General features: G+C 44.3%; 1 protein-coding gene across 1 annotated transcript in view; it reads right to left on the bottom strand.

Annotated features, from left to right (window-relative positions):
• LOC311310523 (cilia- and flagella-associated protein 47-like) overlaps positions 1 to 12,150 on the bottom strand; it is a gene marked incomplete at both ends in the record, with an annotated part of 62,160 nt that extends 50,010 nt beyond the window's left edge. The window contains 9 exons of the mRNA XM_084440032.1: positions 1,177 to 1,329; positions 1,444 to 1,642; positions 3,854 to 4,031; positions 4,609 to 4,957; positions 7,802 to 7,971; positions 8,257 to 8,482; positions 8,767 to 8,905; positions 9,446 to 9,561; positions 11,999 to 12,150. Coding sequence (XP_084296158.1) covers positions 1,177 to 1,329; positions 1,444 to 1,642; positions 3,854 to 4,031; positions 4,609 to 4,957; positions 7,802 to 7,971; positions 8,257 to 8,482; positions 8,767 to 8,905; positions 9,446 to 9,561; positions 11,999 to 12,150 — 1,682 coding nt within the window. The remainder of the gene's footprint in view (positions 1 to 1,176; positions 1,330 to 1,443; positions 1,643 to 3,853; positions 4,032 to 4,608; positions 4,958 to 7,801; positions 7,972 to 8,256; positions 8,483 to 8,766; positions 8,906 to 9,445; positions 9,562 to 11,998) is intronic.
• Positions 12,151 to 18,819: the final 6,669 nt, after the last annotated feature.

Consider the following 18,819-nt stretch of genomic DNA (forward strand, 5'->3'; position numbering starts at 1 on the left):
CCCGTAGCATAATCACATGATCACATCACTACACACGTGTATCAGTGGGATCCTAACACATCATACATGCACAGGTCACCTGACACGTTATACTCATGCCACTTTATGATCACCCGCTCACAGCTACGCCTCCTCTAACCAGCTGTACCTCCTCTAACCCTAACCCTCCCCTAACCAGCCGCACTTCCTCTAACCCAGTGGTTCTTAACCTTGTTGGAGGTACTGAACCCCACCAGTTTCATATGCGCATTCACCGAACCCTTCTTAATCGGAAAAATAAAATATGATTTTTTCAAATTCAAAACATAGGTATATATTTTACTGGTGCACAAAATGAACCGTGCATCAACATCACTGTGTTCAAAGAACAAAACCATCAAAACATGATTTTCACACAAAAACAAAAACATAATAATGAATATTTACTGCAAATCAGTGTGACTTCTGCTGTTGCCAATGATGGCCAAGCGGGGCGTGTCATCACGAATCATATGAGTCGGGTGTGTGTCTTGACCTCCGCCGAACCCCTGAGACTGACTCACTGAACCCCTGGGGTTCGATCGAACCCAGGTTAAGAACCACTGCTCTAACCCTAACCCTCCCCTAACCAGCCGCACTTCCTCTAAACCTAACCTTCCCCTAACCAGCCGCACTTCCTCTAACCCTAACCCTCCCCTAACCAGCCGCCCTTCCTCTAAACCTAACCCTCCCCTAACCAGCTGCACTTCCTCTAAACCTAACCCTCCCCTAACCAGCCACACTTCCTCTAAACCTAACCCTCCCCTAGCCAGCCGCACTTCCTCTAAACCTAACCCTCCCCTAACCAGCCGCACTTCCTCTAAACCTAACCCTCCCCTAGCCAGCCGCACTTCCTCTTACCCTAACCCTCCCCTAACCAGCCGCACTTCCTCTAAACCTAACCCTCCCCTAGCCAGCCGCACTTCCTCTAAACCTAACCCTCCCCTAACCAGCCGCACTTCCTCTAAACCTAACCCTCCCCTAACCAGCCGCACTTCCTCTAAACCTAACCCTCAAACTAACCCTCCCCTAACCAGCCGCACTTCCTCTAAACCTAACCCTCAAACTAACCCTCCCCTAACCAGCCGCACTTCCTCTAAACTTAACCCTCAAACTAACCCTCCCCTAACCAGCCAAACCCTCCATAGGCTTGCCTACCTTTCCGAGGTGCGGCGCAGGTGTGTGTGTCTGAGCGACCTGATGAAGGTGAGGTAGTGCTCTGTGTGTCTCTGTCTCTGCCGCTCCTCCTCCTCACTGTAGCTGTAATCTGGGTCTGTGTAGCTGTAGCGCGCCACACCGGTGAAGATGGTCCTGGTCACACACACACACACACACACACACACACACACACGCAATGCAGGTGGATTCCCACAGGTGGTAGGTGTTGTGTGTGTGATCCTCACCTGTATTGTGTGTGTTTCTTACCTGTAGTGCATGTCGTGGGACGCAGGTCTGATACTAGCGGCGCGGTCGTTGGGGAGAGCAACTTGCTCCACCCTGTCCCCGCTGTGACACCGCCCCTGCCGGTGTGTGTGGAGGCGTGTCTTGGCAGAGCAGAGAACAGCGGCGACGGGAGCCAATCCTACTCCTCGAACACGGCCACTCGGGCCCCTCTCATTGATGCCTGCATAAATCCAATCACAACAATAAAACTACACTGACATCATACTAATTTGTTCCTGTGAAATATATATAACTTTGGATTGTGTTTCTCAATTGACAATATAAAATATGCTCTAAAACATTACTGGTTGCTATGAAATTTCAAATGGTGAGGATATTTCCTGGAGGAACAGTGTTGACATCCAATAGTTAACATAGGTTTAGAGCCATGAGTGAAATGGAAAGTGCTTCCAGCAAGTAGCCAGACTCTATACAAACTGCTATCCCATAAACGACAAAGAAGCCCTAGTAACCAAATTGAATGCAAGCCAAGTTGACTTCTATAGATAATTCTGTATTGTTGCAACATATGAACTAACTAGCTGTTAAAACTAATTGCCAAAATGTTCCCAAATGTTACAAGGCGCTCCAAGATTTTTAGCTTGTTTATGTACAATATACTGGGAGTATATTAGAAGGATGCAAACATTTCTGATTCTATTCCAGGCACTTTGAAGAATAAGGGTTGGCTCTGGTTAGCATTAGCCTTGCTAATGGGCCATAGAATCTTGCATCAAACCTACTCAAAACTCTATTCAAATGGTTTGTTTCACTCACAACATGACATCACTTACAACATTTGGTACTGAAGTCTACTTCAACACTGTAGTAATTGTTGGAATCTGAAAGCACCACCAATCTTAATTATTATTTAAAAATTATATTGTAAAACTACTGTACCTCCTGATTACACAGTAGCAGTTGTCAGCTGGTAAATTTGCTGTAGATAGTTTTGGGATGCTTTTGGCGCTTTTGAATTCCAACAATTTCAACTACCGTAATTTCCGGACTATAAGCCGCAACTTTTCCCCCATGCTTTGAACCCTGCGGCCTATACAACGGTGCGGCTAATCTATGGATTTTTACAGCTAACGGCCACTAGGGGACCTTCTAAACCTATCTATATGGCCGGTCCACGTCCCCCACCTTTAAGCGGCGGGCTCCAGCAGGAAAGGTCGGAGGCCAGAAAAGTGTGTGAGACAGGCAGGTTCGCGCGAACACCGAAAGCAAATGTGGAACCAAATGCAGTACGAGAGACAGAACGAGAGAAAGACAGACATTACGAGAGCGACAGTTTGCGCAAAGGAAGTTTTCATGCACAAACCCTCATTAGGGAAAACAAACTTTTAAAAAGGAAGAAAAAAAAGAAAGCCGGGACGTGCGCTGGGAGCGCACCGTTTACGGTATTATTTCTGCACAGTGAGTGTACACGTTTCGAATGCTGTTAAACATGTGAAAGTTTGTGTGTCTGAAACGCTATGTGATACAGTACAGTTTACACAGCACAGTAAATGTTCCGTACTATTGCACTAAATGGTAACACTTGAATAAGTTATGCAAATATGCAACTTTCCCATCTCTCATCTCTTTCCCGATAATCCCCTCTGTACACGAACCCTTACATATGGTAATTAAATATTAAAACACCTGCGGCTTATAGTCCAGTGCGGCTTGTATATGTACACATTTGTTTTTTTCCCTAAATGTAGCTGGTGCGGCTTATATTCAGGTGCGCTTTATAGTCCGGAAATTACGGTACAGTATGTCCAGATAGACTACTGAACACTGTCTTTTGTGTACATTGCGTTTTTATGTCTGTTTTTTTAGGCAGTTTTGATGCCAGAATACAGGACCCAATACTTTCCACAAGCAAGCCAACCAGAGCTCATGCAGATTCTTAATGTTGATTCTTAATGTTGATAATCATGCAGATTCTTAATGTTGATAATCTTTACCAATTTAAAGGTGCCACAGACAACTTTTACATTTTGCAACGATCAGCGGCCATTTTGCAGATTCTAAAAAGTGCCTACGCACATTAGTTGCTTCCGTCTCATGTTAGCTACGTTGATGGCTTACGCAAATTGCGTAATTGTATCCAGAATTTGCGAGGCTATAAGGAACCTACATGATCTAAATACCAATGGTGTCATTTTTTCTATTGCCATTACAGTGTGCAATCTATCTTTATTTCATAATATGTTAAATCAAAAAAGCGGTCTGTGTAACCTTCCTGCTTGTTTGGTATTATTTGACTGCCTGGCACAATATGGTCCACCTAGTCAGGAGTGACAGCTGGTTAGCATAGTCCACATGGGAAAGGCTAGGGCTATGGTTTGGGACTCTGATTGGGTTAGTATGCTGGCTGTGTGAGCATGGTCTGTGACTCCACCAGGTTTGGGGGCATGGCAGACTGCAGACAGGTGCAGGGCGACGGTGTGGAAGATGCGGGGGCGGAGCTTGGCAGAGGAGGAGGCCGAGTCCAGATGAGCCACTGGACCAATCACCTCCAAGACCTGATGCACACGGAACCGCCCCATCTGGTGGGGAGAAAAGGACAGCACCACGTCCTGGACACACACACAGGCACACACCGCACACACACGTACAGGTGCAGGCACACCACAAAGACACACACACAGACAACAGATCCATAAGTAGATCTAACACATACCTACTCAGGGTTTTTCCTGGCTCAGAATGGGTCTTTGGGGGGTGATGCGCACACAATTTTTGGGGAAACCTCTGTTTTATTCTGAGTAGCCTACCAGCATATATAGGCCTATATTCTTTGCTGATTACTAGTCGTCCAAACCATGGACAATGCAAGAAAGAGGGATGAGCTGCACTTGAAACAAGCCATCAAACACATTTGGAGAGGATTTGAATTGCTATTTTTATTCAAAATGTTTAGCATTTGATGATTTTCCTTTGGCTCTGGCTAAAATCTCTTTGGGGGGCACCAAAAAATCCTCTATGCAGGAAAAGCCCTGCCTACTAACACTTTAAACATAATCCTCCCTTGTCTTCCCCTCTCTCTCTATGTATCTATTCACCCTCCCTCTTTCTCTCTCTCTCTCCATCTATTCCCGCCTCCCTCTCTCTCTCTCTCTCTGTATTGATTCCTCCCTCCCCCCCTCCCATTACCTGGGCCTGCCCGGGGGCGATGGTGCCAGCGGTCGGGTCACTGGTGAAGTTGGCGATCTTGCGGAAGCGGAAGTTGATGGGAAGCAGGGGAGAGAGGTTCCGGAGCATGCACAGCAGGGCCACGCGCTGGCCCAGCATGCACTGCTGGAAGCTGAAGCGGTGGGAGGGGCTGGGCACCAGCGACACGGGCAGGCCCGACCCAGACACTGCCAGCTCCACGCCACCTCCGGCTGTACCGCCGGGCTGACTCTGGTGTGAGAAGCCGTGTCTCCTCCCCACCGTGTCAAACTGGAGGAAGAGAGAGTAGTCCTGTCTGCCTGAGCCTCCGCTGCTCCTGTCCTGCTCACTCCTGCTGGACACATGCACGCACGCACAGTTAGAATCACATGGACCCCTATTATAAAGACAATAATTCACACTAGGGCTACACAATATATAATTTCTGCGTTGCCATCACAATGGCCCTCATTTATCAAACTGTTATGTTATGTTATTTTTATTTGTAATGCGCCCCCCATCCAATAATTCTATCGGCCTGGGGCGCAGCCCGGGAGACAGATATTTAACAGAACGAGACACGACAACATAAAGACAACAGTTAGAGAACAAGCTGGCGCAAATTCGATCGCACATTCGATCGCACAAATGATGGTACGACTGCGTCCAGTACGACTGCGTCCACGTGTGATCTATCGTATCAAATAATCGTATGCCACCAATCCCATTGTACAAATGATCGGGCGTTGATAAATGTGGCGGCTGGAATCTATCGTAACTTGAATATCACGCCCCTATATATTCAGTTCAGAGTTCACGACATGAACAAGTGGAATACGACCAAAAAGAGAAACTTCTCAGAGGCTGAAATAGAGGTTTTAACCTCTCAAGTGCAGTTTTACCAACTGGTGCTATTTGGTAGCCTCAAAAGTGGCATCAAAGGAAGCAGGAAAAATGTGGTATGGAGAGAAATCACTGCTGCGGTGAACAGCGTTTCTGTGGCCAATCGAACTCCAACAGAAGTGTGAATTCTGATGAATTTATCCTACATCTTTACATGACAGTAGGTGTAAGAGCCATGAATGGATTTATGGGGAATTATAATGAAGTGAGAATTGATTATTGTATGCTTGTTTATATTGTGGTTATTTTGTTATTTGTTATTCTTTATATTGCAGTGATTGATAGAATTAATTGGGTCAACTGGGGGGGTGTTCTCAATCCACTCAGCTCTAGCTGATTGTATACTGCTGTTCACCTGCTGCTAGGGAGGAAGTAGGTCGCTGTACTTTTTGTTGACTGCAAGTTTATTAGGTTTCTGATCGCTGTGATTACTTTTATATGATTTCTGCACGTCATATTGAGTTTATTATTTTTGCTTAGTAATACAACTTTAAAACGCATATTTTTGATCTCAGCGAAACTTCTTGTTCAGCGCGTCAACTAGTTTGCAAACAGACCTATCTCAGCCTCTCAGCGACTTTTTACTTTGTCTCCAGCAGAGTTTCCGTTGTCCGGAAAAATCCGTTGAAGTCCGTTGTTCTATTTTAGCCTATCTGATAAAAGGCCGAAATTAGACTATAGTCCTAGCCTATGAATTCCAATTAGCGCAGCCGTAGACCTTAAATTAAAATTTACAAGAAGCCTACATATTGCCTAACCTCTTGCACTTTTAAATAAAAATGTTCTATATCTAGACATGCATTGTGGTATTTCTTTATTTAGCCCAGCCCGCCTATCAATTGTTTCTCAACAGTTAAGCCCTCTTCATCCTCATAGCCTACTGCGATGTCCGTGGTTATAATGACGCTGTTTTATTGATAAAAAGGGTAGGCTAAAACTGGAAAGAGAAATGAGTAAACACATATTAGGCTACTGTCGCAAATCCCAAACCAATTAGCCTACATCCTCAAATCCGATTCATGCAATTGAAATAAACATTCATGTTCTAGCCTACAGTCGCAATTCAAAGGTGACTATTTTTGTGGCTGTGCAATTACATATAGGCCTAGTGCATGGAATCATGACAGCCTATCACACATTTAATCATACGGATGCGAAATAAGACAATAATTGGCATATATAAGCTACACAACGGCCAATCACCGCGACAAACACCTATAATAGGCCTAATATTATATTATAATATCATGACCGGAATTTCTCCAGTTTGTCCGGAAAAGTCTAATCTTCCCGGACACATTGACCGGTACCGATTTTCTCTAACGGAAACCCTGGTCTCTAGTAGTCGCTACAGTAGGCTATGGCCTATATAATATAGTATCATGATTGCTCATGTCCCAATCGTTTTACATGAACATGAGTAATAGCCTACATTTAAAAGCGACTGATGAGGTCCTGTCTCCTTGGGATAGCCCCCAGCTGGGGCTGCGCTGGGCACGGCTCTCTGGGCATGGGCTCGTCTGGCTGCACGGGGACCTGAAGAGGAACTCTGTTGTCCTGCGCAATATTGTGCAGAACCGCACAGGCCAGAATGATGCTGCAGACCGTCACCAGTAGCCTAGTCTAACAAGTAGGCTATCTCAAAATGTAAGTGAACTTGATTTTAGGCCCACAGCAACAAAAGGCGTTGATGGCAAACACTTTGGAAATACCTATTTATGTAACGATATAGCCTATGCCATATCGTCGAGGCCTTTAGAATATGTAATATTTTGCTATAGTCTGCATTTTTGAACTGCTGACTACGCAGTCTTAGATGCCAGTCAGATTATCATTTCAGTATTCTCAGATTTGCGTGATCGAGGTTTAAGTAAGTAAGTAAGTAAGTAAAACTTTATTTGTATAGCGCTCTTCACAGCACGGATGCACAGAGTGCTGCACAGGCACTTACCTACAAGTCTGTCTGATATAACAAGTTCTGATTTAAGGGTTTTTGGATACACAGAGGTTCTAGAGAGTGACATGCAGGCTCTGTATGCACAGCAAACCACCATTCGCAATCATTCTACATTATTCAATCATCCGGTGAAAATTCCTGTATTTGTTCATATCGCAATATATATCGCAGAAGAAAAAAATATTACAATGTCTGTTTTTTCCAATATCGTGCAGGCCTAATTCCCACTGTTGTTATGAGACATTCCATAAATTAACTATCCATTGCATGTAACCATGGATCAAATCTTGCCACACACACACACAGACAGACAGACAGACACAGCCAGTGAGCTACCTCCTGCAGGTGGGGCTGAAGCAGACAGACAGTGTGGTCTTCTCATAGGGACCCAGTCGGCCCTCGTTGGGCACACAGGCGATTACATGCGAGAGGTCCACATGGGCAGAGCTGTTCCTCACACTCCTCTCCAGCAGTGCAGCATCTGTACTCCTCTGGAGGCCGATACCCTGCACACACACACACACCTGGGGTTACTGACATTCTGACATGCTAGGAATACACACACACACACGCATGCATACATATGTGTCTGCGTTTGGTGCTATTGTCTGAGAACATGTGTAAATACAGTATACGTGAATATACAGTACATGTATGTGCAGGTGTGTGTATGCACGTGTGTATGTGTGCCTAGGATTTAATTTATGTGCAAAATACATGTACAATGAAATTCTCAATGAAATGTGTGTGTGTGTGTGTGTGTGTGTGTGTGTACATGTGTGCGAGTGTACCACTTCAGTCCCTGAGACGTCTTCCAGTAGCACCACGACCCAGTCACAGGCCTGTGGCCCATTGTTGCTCAGAACCAGCGTCTGCAGGGAGGCCGTCCCGAAGTACAATGCCCCGAAGTACAGGCAGGAGAGGGGCCGTCCCTGGGAGTCCTGCAGCTCCAGACTCTGCTCCACCACCTCAGCGCACACTCTCAGGACCACATCCGCCCCTCTCTGCAGCTTCACACTGGGGGAGGGGGGTGCATAGACAAAATGCAAGAGATAAGAGAGGGAGAGACTATTGATAGGCCAATTTAGATCCCAATCAAAACTCAAACCCCAGCTAGAACCCCGACAGACAGGAGACGGAGAGAGGGAGAGGAGGGGGAAGAGAGAGGGGGAGGGATAGAGAGTGAGGGAGGGAAAGAGCGGGGGGGGGGGGGTGCGGAATGAAAGAGAGGGTGGGAAAAGTAGGGAGAAGAGAGATGGAGGAATGGAGAAAGAGGAAGGAACTGGGGGGGATCTCCTTACAGGGCCTGCTCTCGGACCTTCCTGGCTCGGTCTGTACACAGTTCCACTTTCAGCCACTGAGTGGAGCCAGGAGGCAGCACACCACTGCAGGGAGACAGTCTCACACACGAGTCTCCAAGGTACTGCACCTCGAACGCCCCTAGAAACAATAGGTAGCACAAAACAGTCAGCAAGCTAGGCTGACTGCAGGGCAGCACTAAGACTAATTAGTTTACATTAGGCATTTAACTTGGGGGAGGTTGAACACCAGGCTAGCAGCAGCTTTCTGGACAAGCTCCAGAGGTTTAACGGCTGTTTAAAATGAAGAGTTAGTGTATAGGGCTAAGGTAGCAGGACGTTTTGTTAATATCGAGTTCATAGCAGCAAATTACTAAGTCAAATAAATTATCTATAAAAACACGTGGCGTAGAAGTGTATAAGCGTTAATGTTATTTCCAAAAGTCCAGATCACTCCTCGTTAGTATAGTGGTCAGTATCCCCGCCTGTCACGCGGGAGACCGGGGTTCAATTCCCCGACGGGGAGATCACTTTTTTCACCACACATTTTTATCACCAAGCCTATTAATTCCATATATTTACAGACCTAACTCCCAAATGGAATAAACTTAATTTGTTTTCATATTTATTCCATAGGATGGTGAGATCATTCTAGAGGGGAGAACCAGCCATCTCAGCACACCTGGGGCTGAGCCATGGTTGGTGAGGGGCAGCTCCTTGCTGATGACCTGACTGTTGGCCATGACATAACCAAAGTCAGCCAGGGAGTCCATCTGGAGGGAGCAGGCTACTGGGTACCTGCAAGAACACGTGCACACACAACCATGTACAGACCACCGACACACACACACATTCGCGCGTGCACACACAGACACACAGGTGCACACCAGAGCCTCAGAACACAAGACTCAACTGTTTTGCACACACAAGCCAAGTGTTTGAATGTGTGTCTCTTACGCTGAAAGGGGGATCTCTGTAGCCTCATCTTCGAAGACTAGGAGCAAACGATCTCGGACCTCTTCCTCCTTCTCTGGGGTGAACTCCAAAGAGACAGTCAGAGACAGCCCTGGGGCGATGGGGGTGTCTGTGTTGGTAACCCTGAATCTGAACAACTGGGAGATGTGCGTGCGTGTAAAAAAAAAAAAAAGAAGCAAAAACAAACCAGGCAATCATGTTGCAAAGGTTACCAGCTTATAACGCTCTATGCGGTTGTGACACAACCCAGGGATAGGCTTTAAAGTAACGACGCACTCTTTTTGAAAAATGAGACCCAGTTTACACCTTGCACTAAAATGGGTCTCCTATCGAGATTGTATCTAGATAATGATTTAGCCTGATTACATTTACACCTGGCATTAATATGCTTTTCGATTACCTTTAACCCGATTAGAGATCCGATCGACTCTGTCCAGCTGATAATCGAACGTCACATCCTGTTTGTTCTTGAATATTTTCGTCTGACTAAATAGGCTCTGTGCACCAGCTTCACTACTTCCTGAAAGTCACTTGGCTTCTTTATTTCCTGTCCAATATGATTGGATTAAGTGATTAATCAGGTGTGCGCTGGGTCTTCCGCACACCTGATTAATCACTTAAGCCAATCATATAGAACAGGAAAAAAATATGCCAAGTGACTTTCAGGAAGTAGTGGAGCTGGTGCACAGAATAGACACTTGTCTCGTCTGGACTCCAACTTTACCAGGATCCATTTTAATGCTTTCTTGCTAGCTGCCATGGAAGCCTGCTCCTTGCTGGTCTGGAACGGGCGCGTTCCAACGGCTACGTATTTCCGCTCACGTTGTTGATATGTGGATTAAAAACGCATTTCCATTTACACTTCTATTAAATGTGGTCGAAATGCGTCCCATGACCACCTCCGGAGGTGGTTTGGCCGATCGGATCGCAATCCGTCCTCAAAACGTTTTGGGCGCATTTACACCAGTATTTTCACGTGGTTTAGCACGATCAGATTGCAATCTGATCACCAAAAACGCATTTTAATGCCAGGTGTAAACGGGGTCTGAGAGCCTCATTATTCACCGCACATCTGGCTGAGGTGGTTGGCATGATTGTAGCTAGCTAACAAATTGTGACTCACCACGTTAGCTAGCCACTGCCCTATACAAAACGAACATTTGCTAGCTAATTAGTCAGATTTTAGTGCTAAACAAAAGTGTGCAAATATTGTAGTTATCTAGCTATAGCTATCTTATCTAGCCAAATGTATATTTGATAACGTTAAATGCACGATTATCACTCGCAGGAACGTCATGCATTCAAGTTAGCTAGCTAAAGTTAGTTAACACTAGCTTGCAAAGACGCGCAACGATACGTCTTTGTTGTGCATACACTAGCTAACCCTATACATAAAAACCAACCTTCGTCGAGTTAGAGTGATAGTTTGCAGTGTGTAGCTTCTTCTTTAAATATAAAAACTTCAGTTTTTGCTACATGTACGTTAACGCAATGCAAAAGTTTAAATATTTAAAAGTTTTGCAGCAGTTGCATGCCCAACGTAGCTAGATCAGAGCATCGCCACGGATCAAGCAGTGGCCCCTTTGAAATGAATGATTTCCAGCGCAACACGTGGCTAGTGTGCACCATGAAGGTGTGCACGGAGCAATGGCATACCTATGTAGCGTTATACGCTAGCTATCTTAGCTGGTTTTAACGCCCGTACTCGGGATGGTCGTAACGCCCATAAGCAGTGACAAGACTGATTTCTGGGCTTGTGCTAGCGACATTTTAAACTGCAATGGAAAAGTAAGTTAATTTATATAAAACGACCACAAATCACCACTATGAATTCTGTAAAGTGTCGCCCTGAAAATATTACTTGCCGATGCCTCGTCATTGTATGGGAATTCCATGTTACTGTACCAACGTTACTGTACATAGGAGTTGGTGGAATGGGAAGTAACGTAGCCCCCTCCAGGATTCCAAAATTAGCAACCCAGTATAAAACCGACACAACGCCGCTAGATTTGAAAACCGGAATTGTTTAGAGGACACTTTGAGCTACAAAGTAAGCAAAATTGTTATCACCAAACGTTGTCTGGTTTTATACATTTACAGTGTTTGTGACGTTGTCGCCTCAGCGTGGCTGTTAACGTAGCCCCTTCCACTAGTTAAGCCTAGCAATATTGAAACAGAACGTCAGAACAGATGCTAGAAATCTAACGTATCTGTAATACACTGTCAACACAACGCAAAATACAATGAAAGGACGCCCTACGTTTTCACCTTGGATGTGGGTTCAAGCAGTCGCATTCTTATCGAGGACGTGCCAGTATTCGTTACCGTGACAGTTGCCTTGTAAACCTCCCCAACTTTTACATCGGCGAACTCAACAACAGGAGGGTTGATCCGAACAGAATTGACAGCCATCATCATGTCGGTGAAATAACCAATCAAAATGTCCTAACTATTAAGCTAAACGGTGGATTAGTTGCATGTTTTTTTCATAATTTCCATTATTTTGCTGGTTTAACGTGTAGCGGTCGACATACCGATACAGCACAGCCCTAGCAGCAGTCGAGTTGACAGCTTGAGGTTGCTAGGCAGCGGGGCAAGCCTTGCATGGCATGGGGTACACGTTTGGGGCGGGGTTATCGCTTTCATAGATTTTAGTCAACTAGAGCAAGAGCCTTCACTACAAAATTGCTGACATATTCCCAAAGGCTTCGAAGTAATATGAGGTCTATAAAAATTTGAGTTGGGATGGGATGTGTATGAGCGTGGAGGAAAAAAAGATATTCGTCCCTGGGTGGGCTCGAACCACCAACCTTTCGGTTAACAGCCGAACGCGCTAACCGATTGCGCCACAGAGACGAGCTGTGTTCGAAATCGCTCCCTATTTACTATATAGTGCACTACATAGTGCGTCCGCCATTTTTTGTAGTGTTCTTCAACGGTTCAAAATACCCACAATTCACGTTCATTTCTACCACAATGCAACGCTGTCATGTTTTACCGAAGGAGACGTGAAGAAGACGGCAGCTACCGGTGGCTGCAGTTATCTAACATTACGATGATTCTTCTAGCTGGTCTGCTGCTAATGCGAGTTTGAGTTTGCCTCCGTTTATGTCCGAGAAACACAAGTTGAACCAACATCATCAAAATAATTACAGGAATCGTTGTAATGTTAGCCAACTGCTTTAGCCACCCAACAGCTAATGCTAATGTTATGGAAGCTGCTGTTGTGAGCTAACTGGCTATCACGGTCTTGCAACTTTACAGCTTGCTATTAGCAGACAACACCATAGTTGACAAAGCCACATTTGTGTCCTGATCCAAAGCTATTATAAACCCAAAACGGCGGGGTCATCGGAGAATTTCACGAAGTAAATGTGCATCACCTGTTTAAGCAGCTGAGTTCGACACAGCTGTAGCCGATCGGCTATTGCTAGATTTGCGTCTCATGTCCCGTTCATATCTCGGCCAAACACAACAGTGCTTGAACTTTTCCACTTGCCAGCTTGTGCTTCTCATTATTATCTTTGGGGGGAGTTGCTTGTGCACTGGAGGGATTCTTTATTGAGAAATAGCCATTATATTGTATTCAGACATAACGTAGACTGGTACTGCCAAGGATCACAGCCGACTGATGCACCCTCCCTTCCCGCGACGGAGGATTATCAGATGGGCTGAAGTTCCGTCTTTCATCGCTGACCAGCAGCTGCTAACTTGGGCTAATGCTAGTTAGCTAGCTACATCGTAAATTCGTCAAACTTAATAATTACCACATATAATTAAAAAATGAATAAATACCGATAGCTAGTTCAATCATGATGTAACTAAGATATCTGCTAAATATATATATATCTTCTATTAACAGATTTAATAGCTACAATGTCCGCAAACCATTAAGATAGGTTGCCAAATAACTCGCCTCAACGCCCACCATATTTGTTGATAAATTATTGACCGTTAAATGTGCTTGGTTTGTTTACGTGATCACTGAATATCCGACGCAATGACGTTCCATGTAGTGTCCGAAAATCTTTAAATCCTTCCCTATGTAGTTCACTATATGGGGAACACTACATAGGGAATAGGGAGTGAGTGAACGAGGGAACGATTTCGAACACAGCTACGGTGTTCCTATATTATGCTGGCCGCCATTAAAACTCTGCCCCATTCACTACGTTTTGATAAATTATATTCCGTAAAGTAGGTTACAGGAGCTCCAGGAACATTGTGTATGGTGGGTGTTTACCAAGAACTGCTAATGGTGAACATGTTATTCGTCATACAGCATGATACACACGCGTGAATAAAGCAGAGACACAGAGGAACACACATCACACACATTCAGGATTATTGCTGATTAAATTATTCCTCGACATTTTCCCAATACTAATCTGTCATTACTTCTAAAAAAAAAAAAAAAAAAGCTTGGAGGATGCGGGCATCGATCCCGCTACCTCTCGCATGCTAAGCGAGCGCTCTACCATTTGAGCTAATCCCCCCGGATGGAGTCCCTCATAAATCTGAAGAGGGTGGTCCTCCAAGTCTGTAAATGTTCTTGGTCTTTTTTTTTTTTTTGCCCAAAGTTTAACATACACATCAACATTAACTGACATCTTACATACACAGGCAGAAGTGTAAAATCTAAATAAGACTAAGGAGATGAGAAAAAGAAAATAATAATAATTAATAAATAAAATCATTACAACCATAAAATATAACTTAAATAACTTAAATTATGTAGGAGTGCGAATGTGAGACAATGTATTCATTGAAGTATCTTTTTCGTAGGGAGGAACCGGAGGAACACACGTAGGACTAACCGGAGGAACACACGTAGGACTATCGCGGATCAAATTTTCTCAGCATTTTCTAAATCCTAAACTGTCCTTCCTCCCCAAAACAGTTGGAGGATGCGGGCATCGATCCCGCTACCTCTCGCATGCTAAGCGAGCGCTCTACCATTTGAGCTAATCCCCCAGATAAAACTACATTGCTGCTGAGCAGTCTCATGAAGTTGTTGGAGGTATGTGTTGGCACCATTTTGCCATTGAACAAAATTTAAAAAAACATATTTTATTTTTAAATAACATCTAGAACATCTAGAACATTAGTAAACGTTGTGTGTTAACACGTGGTATATCATAAATCAAAGCTCAACAAGCCTAGCTAGCTTTTTGCAGACATGCTGAGTTTCTACTCACTCTCAATCCAGGTTATGATGCAGACATTTGAGCATGTTCACTTTTCCTGGATTACTGGATCACAAATCACAACCAGGCCAGGTTTAACCTGGTTTATGTGGCTGGCTTGTTTTCTGTTTTTTTTGTTCTGAAATCAGTTTTATTCTTTCTCAAATTCAGTTTTATTCTTTCCCCAATTCCATTTTAATTTGTCTGAATGTGATGTTTTACATGCAACAATATTCCACTTAAATAAGCCAATTGTTTCAACACAGTTCTACTACTATACTATAGGCTACCTGAAAAAGTAATGCAAGTGATGGAAGAATCTAGGAAATAGAATAGGCAACTTATGGAACTATGAGCTTTTATAGCCTATATATATATATATCATTTGTATATATATATATATATATATACACAATTACCTCTCTCCGCTCTACCGAACGAACGAAGAGTCTTGATGCCTTGTAGGGACAGCTCAGGACTATCAGTCCTCTTCAGTCCCTCTGTTCCTTGAAGTATGGGAGGGGCGATAGGAGGGTCAGGATCCTACTATGACAGGAGGAGGACAGGTTATCACAAATATCATATTCCACATTACCTTTTTTTTTCTTTCATGTTTTTCTTTCATTTTTCTATTTTTTTCCCGTTTTTAAATAGATAACTTAAAATAGAATAAAATGTAGGCTACATTAGCATTTTAATAGAAAAGACAGTGGAGTGCTACAAAGGTATCTCGGTGGGTCTGATCTTTCTTCCCTGATCGCTGGTTGGAGTGATGGGTTCAACTCTGCTCTGCTGAGGTATTTTTTCCCCCAAACCACACATCTTTCCTCCAGTGTCATCAAGCCAGAGATATGATGGATGTAGTTATAGCTGGTGTATTTAGGGAGCCTGTAAGACATTCTAATGGCGATGTTTTGTACTATCTGCAGCTTTTTCAGCTGGGATGTACCTATATTAATCCAAGCAGGCATTGCATACTCAAAGAGCGGTCTAATGTATGACTGATATACTCGGATTGCAGTTGCTGGTTTTGCCCCACCATGTTTCCTACAGAGAACTTTTAGATGGTTTAGACTCTTTCTGGCCTCTTTCTCTATTTGGGCGATGTGAGTAGTCCATTTCATATTTCTCTGGAAGATCACTCCCAGGAACTTTGCTGAAGGACTGGCCTGCAGAGTTTGACCATAGAGTTGGAGCACTATCTTCTCTTTATGTGGGGTTCTTGAAAACAGCACACACTGAGTTTTGAGGGGGTTTAACTTAACTCTCCACATGTTTGCCCAGTTCTCGATCTCTGTAATGCTACGTTGTAGCTTTTTTTGAGCATGAGAGAAGTTTTTGGATGAGGCCCAGTAACAAAGGTCGTCAGCAAACTGGGAGACCTGACCTTCTCTTTGTGGTGGATAATATATGTCGCTTATGTACAGTAGGAAGAGTAGTGGGCTGAGGGCTGATCCTTGTGGCACCCCTGCTTCAGGCTTGAATCTGTTGGAGGTTGAGGCTCCCACCCTCACTGCTATCTGTCTATGGTTTACAAAACTCAAGAGTACCACCATTTGTTTTGGGAGGCGGAGGTTACTGTCGAGCAATCTGTACATAAGTCCCTTATGCCACATCTTATCAAACGCCTTTTCAATATCAAAGAAAACAGCGACTGTAACTTATTTTTTGTTGAAGTTCCGTTGGACATCCTCTGCCAGACGTAGTATATTATCAGTAGTACATCTATTCTTCCTAAATCCGGCCTGATGCACCCCCAGAACTCCTATGGAGTCGAAGTGGGTTTGGAGTCTATCGGCCTGCACTCTTTCCAGCAGCTTTCCAAGGTTGCTCAGTAAACTAATGGGTCTGTAATTGGCAGGTGAGTGGGGGTCTGTTTGGTTTGGGGACCATAGCAGTGTTAATTTTGACAGCAAATTGTTTTAGTTTTAGTCTAGTTTTAGTTGACTAAATATCATTACGATTTTAGTCGACAAAATCTACCATAGATTTAGACAACTCAAATTTAACAGGCTTAGTTCAATCAATCAATCAAGTTGGATTCATATAGCGCCCTTCATGAAACCCAGAGCGCTTTACAGAGTCCAGTATTCATTCAGACAGTCATACCGGTGGTGGTAAGATACATAGCTACAGCTGCCCTGGGGCAGACTGACAGAAGCGTGGCTGCTTCTGTCAGACAGTTTCATAATAAAGCATTTCTCTCCCCCAGTCTGATGCTAACTGTGTTTTTTGCCTGATATAGCAAGCTATAACATTATCATGTCAGCACTAGTTGGCTAGTCAGGCTAGCTAACATCAGGCACAGGCTAGCTAACGTCACACCGGAGGAGAGGGGCTATGGCGGCGCCAGGTAGCTAACTGTTCGTGTCTTATCCATCTAGCTACAGTAGACAGCAGCAGTAGTTGCTTAGCTAGCTTACCCAGACTAGCTAACGCTAGATACCCCCGCCAGCCGCCACAAGCATAGCCCCACGTGTTGCTAGCTAACCTGTGCCTAACATTAGCTAGCCACTAACGTTAGCGTTGCAATGATCAGACACTTCAGTTCTCCCCCGCCACAAACCTACGTGAAACACTGGTTTCTTTTAGCTTGTATTGTATTTGAAGTATTTCAGAAACACACCAGCTTGGGTTTAGCTAATACAGTAACGTTAGCCGGGGGTGGGGGGTGCTTACCTTCTCGTGAATTTCGGGATGACTGTTCTCCAAATGTCGCTTTAAGTTTGTTGTATTTTTGCCAGTAATTTTCACCCCACACGGTTTACGAAATGGTTTTGTTTTCCTTTGCATCAAATATGAAGTTTATCCAGATGTCTGCTCTCCTCTTTCTCCCGGTGTGTGCGAACGTTGACAAAGACATTTCTGAACTGTGGTAATTTAGCCTACTGAACAGTTCAGGCGCAGCAGTCGTATGCTGTTAGTTGACTTCCCGCCGGCCGGTGTAGCAACGGTACTATTCAAATGTAGGCCTTCAAGCATATAAATGACAGTCCTCCTGTGCGTAATGCGAGCCTAAATGAATCCGGCGCTACTGGCCGAGATAGAACTCCAAAGAGGTGACGGCGATGGCGACTGCACCCACATATTGATAAGGGCACCATCAGTGAATGAATACGTCTATATGAATCGCAAAAATGTGCACACTATAAATACCCAAATCATATGTGACGCCGACATGCTCATCACAAGTGTAGTGGCACGGTGGCCTGGCTCCACGCATGACTCATTCATCCTGGCGCACAGCAGGGTAGGGGCTAGACTGGAGGCAGGCGCTGCGCGTGACGGCTGCCTTGTTGGTGTGTGCATAGCCAAGATACATATTCTTTTTCTTTTTTACTTTAATCTTTATTTGCATTTTTCATCCATACAACGACAATACAATAAAACATGAAAAACTAACAATAACAGCTTATGGGTACTTCCATCCATGCAGCTTTTTTCTCTTACTCAAATATTACAATTTCAATATTAGTGGTATCATCACACTTCCTTCTATAATCCATCCATTTTTCCCATCTCCCTTCAAACTTTCCTTCCTGCATCCTCAATGCATGCGTGAACTTCTCCATAACATAAATCTCCTCCACAACACCCAGCCACTGCTTATACCGCAGTGGCTGGCTTATACCAAGCCCTCATAATTGTCTTTTTACTAGCAACCAATAGTACTTTCACTAGGGATCTGTCCCCTCCTTGTACATCATCCTGTGTTATGTTTGCCAAGATACATATTCAAAGCTGATAAGAATGAGAACCAGTCAAGACCCAACCACAAAATGAGGACCCAAGCCCTCAGCCCCCTCCCTGTCATGAGGGTTACCAGCGGGGCCAAAGGCCTGAGGTCATGCACCAGCTATGAAGACACAAACAAGTAAGGTTCACATTGTTATCA

This window comes from Borostomias antarcticus, assembly GCF_949987555.1.
Source record: "Borostomias antarcticus genome assembly, chromosome: 6".
Classification (NCBI taxonomy): Eukaryota; Metazoa; Chordata; class Actinopteri; order Stomiiformes; family Stomiidae; genus Borostomias; species Borostomias antarcticus.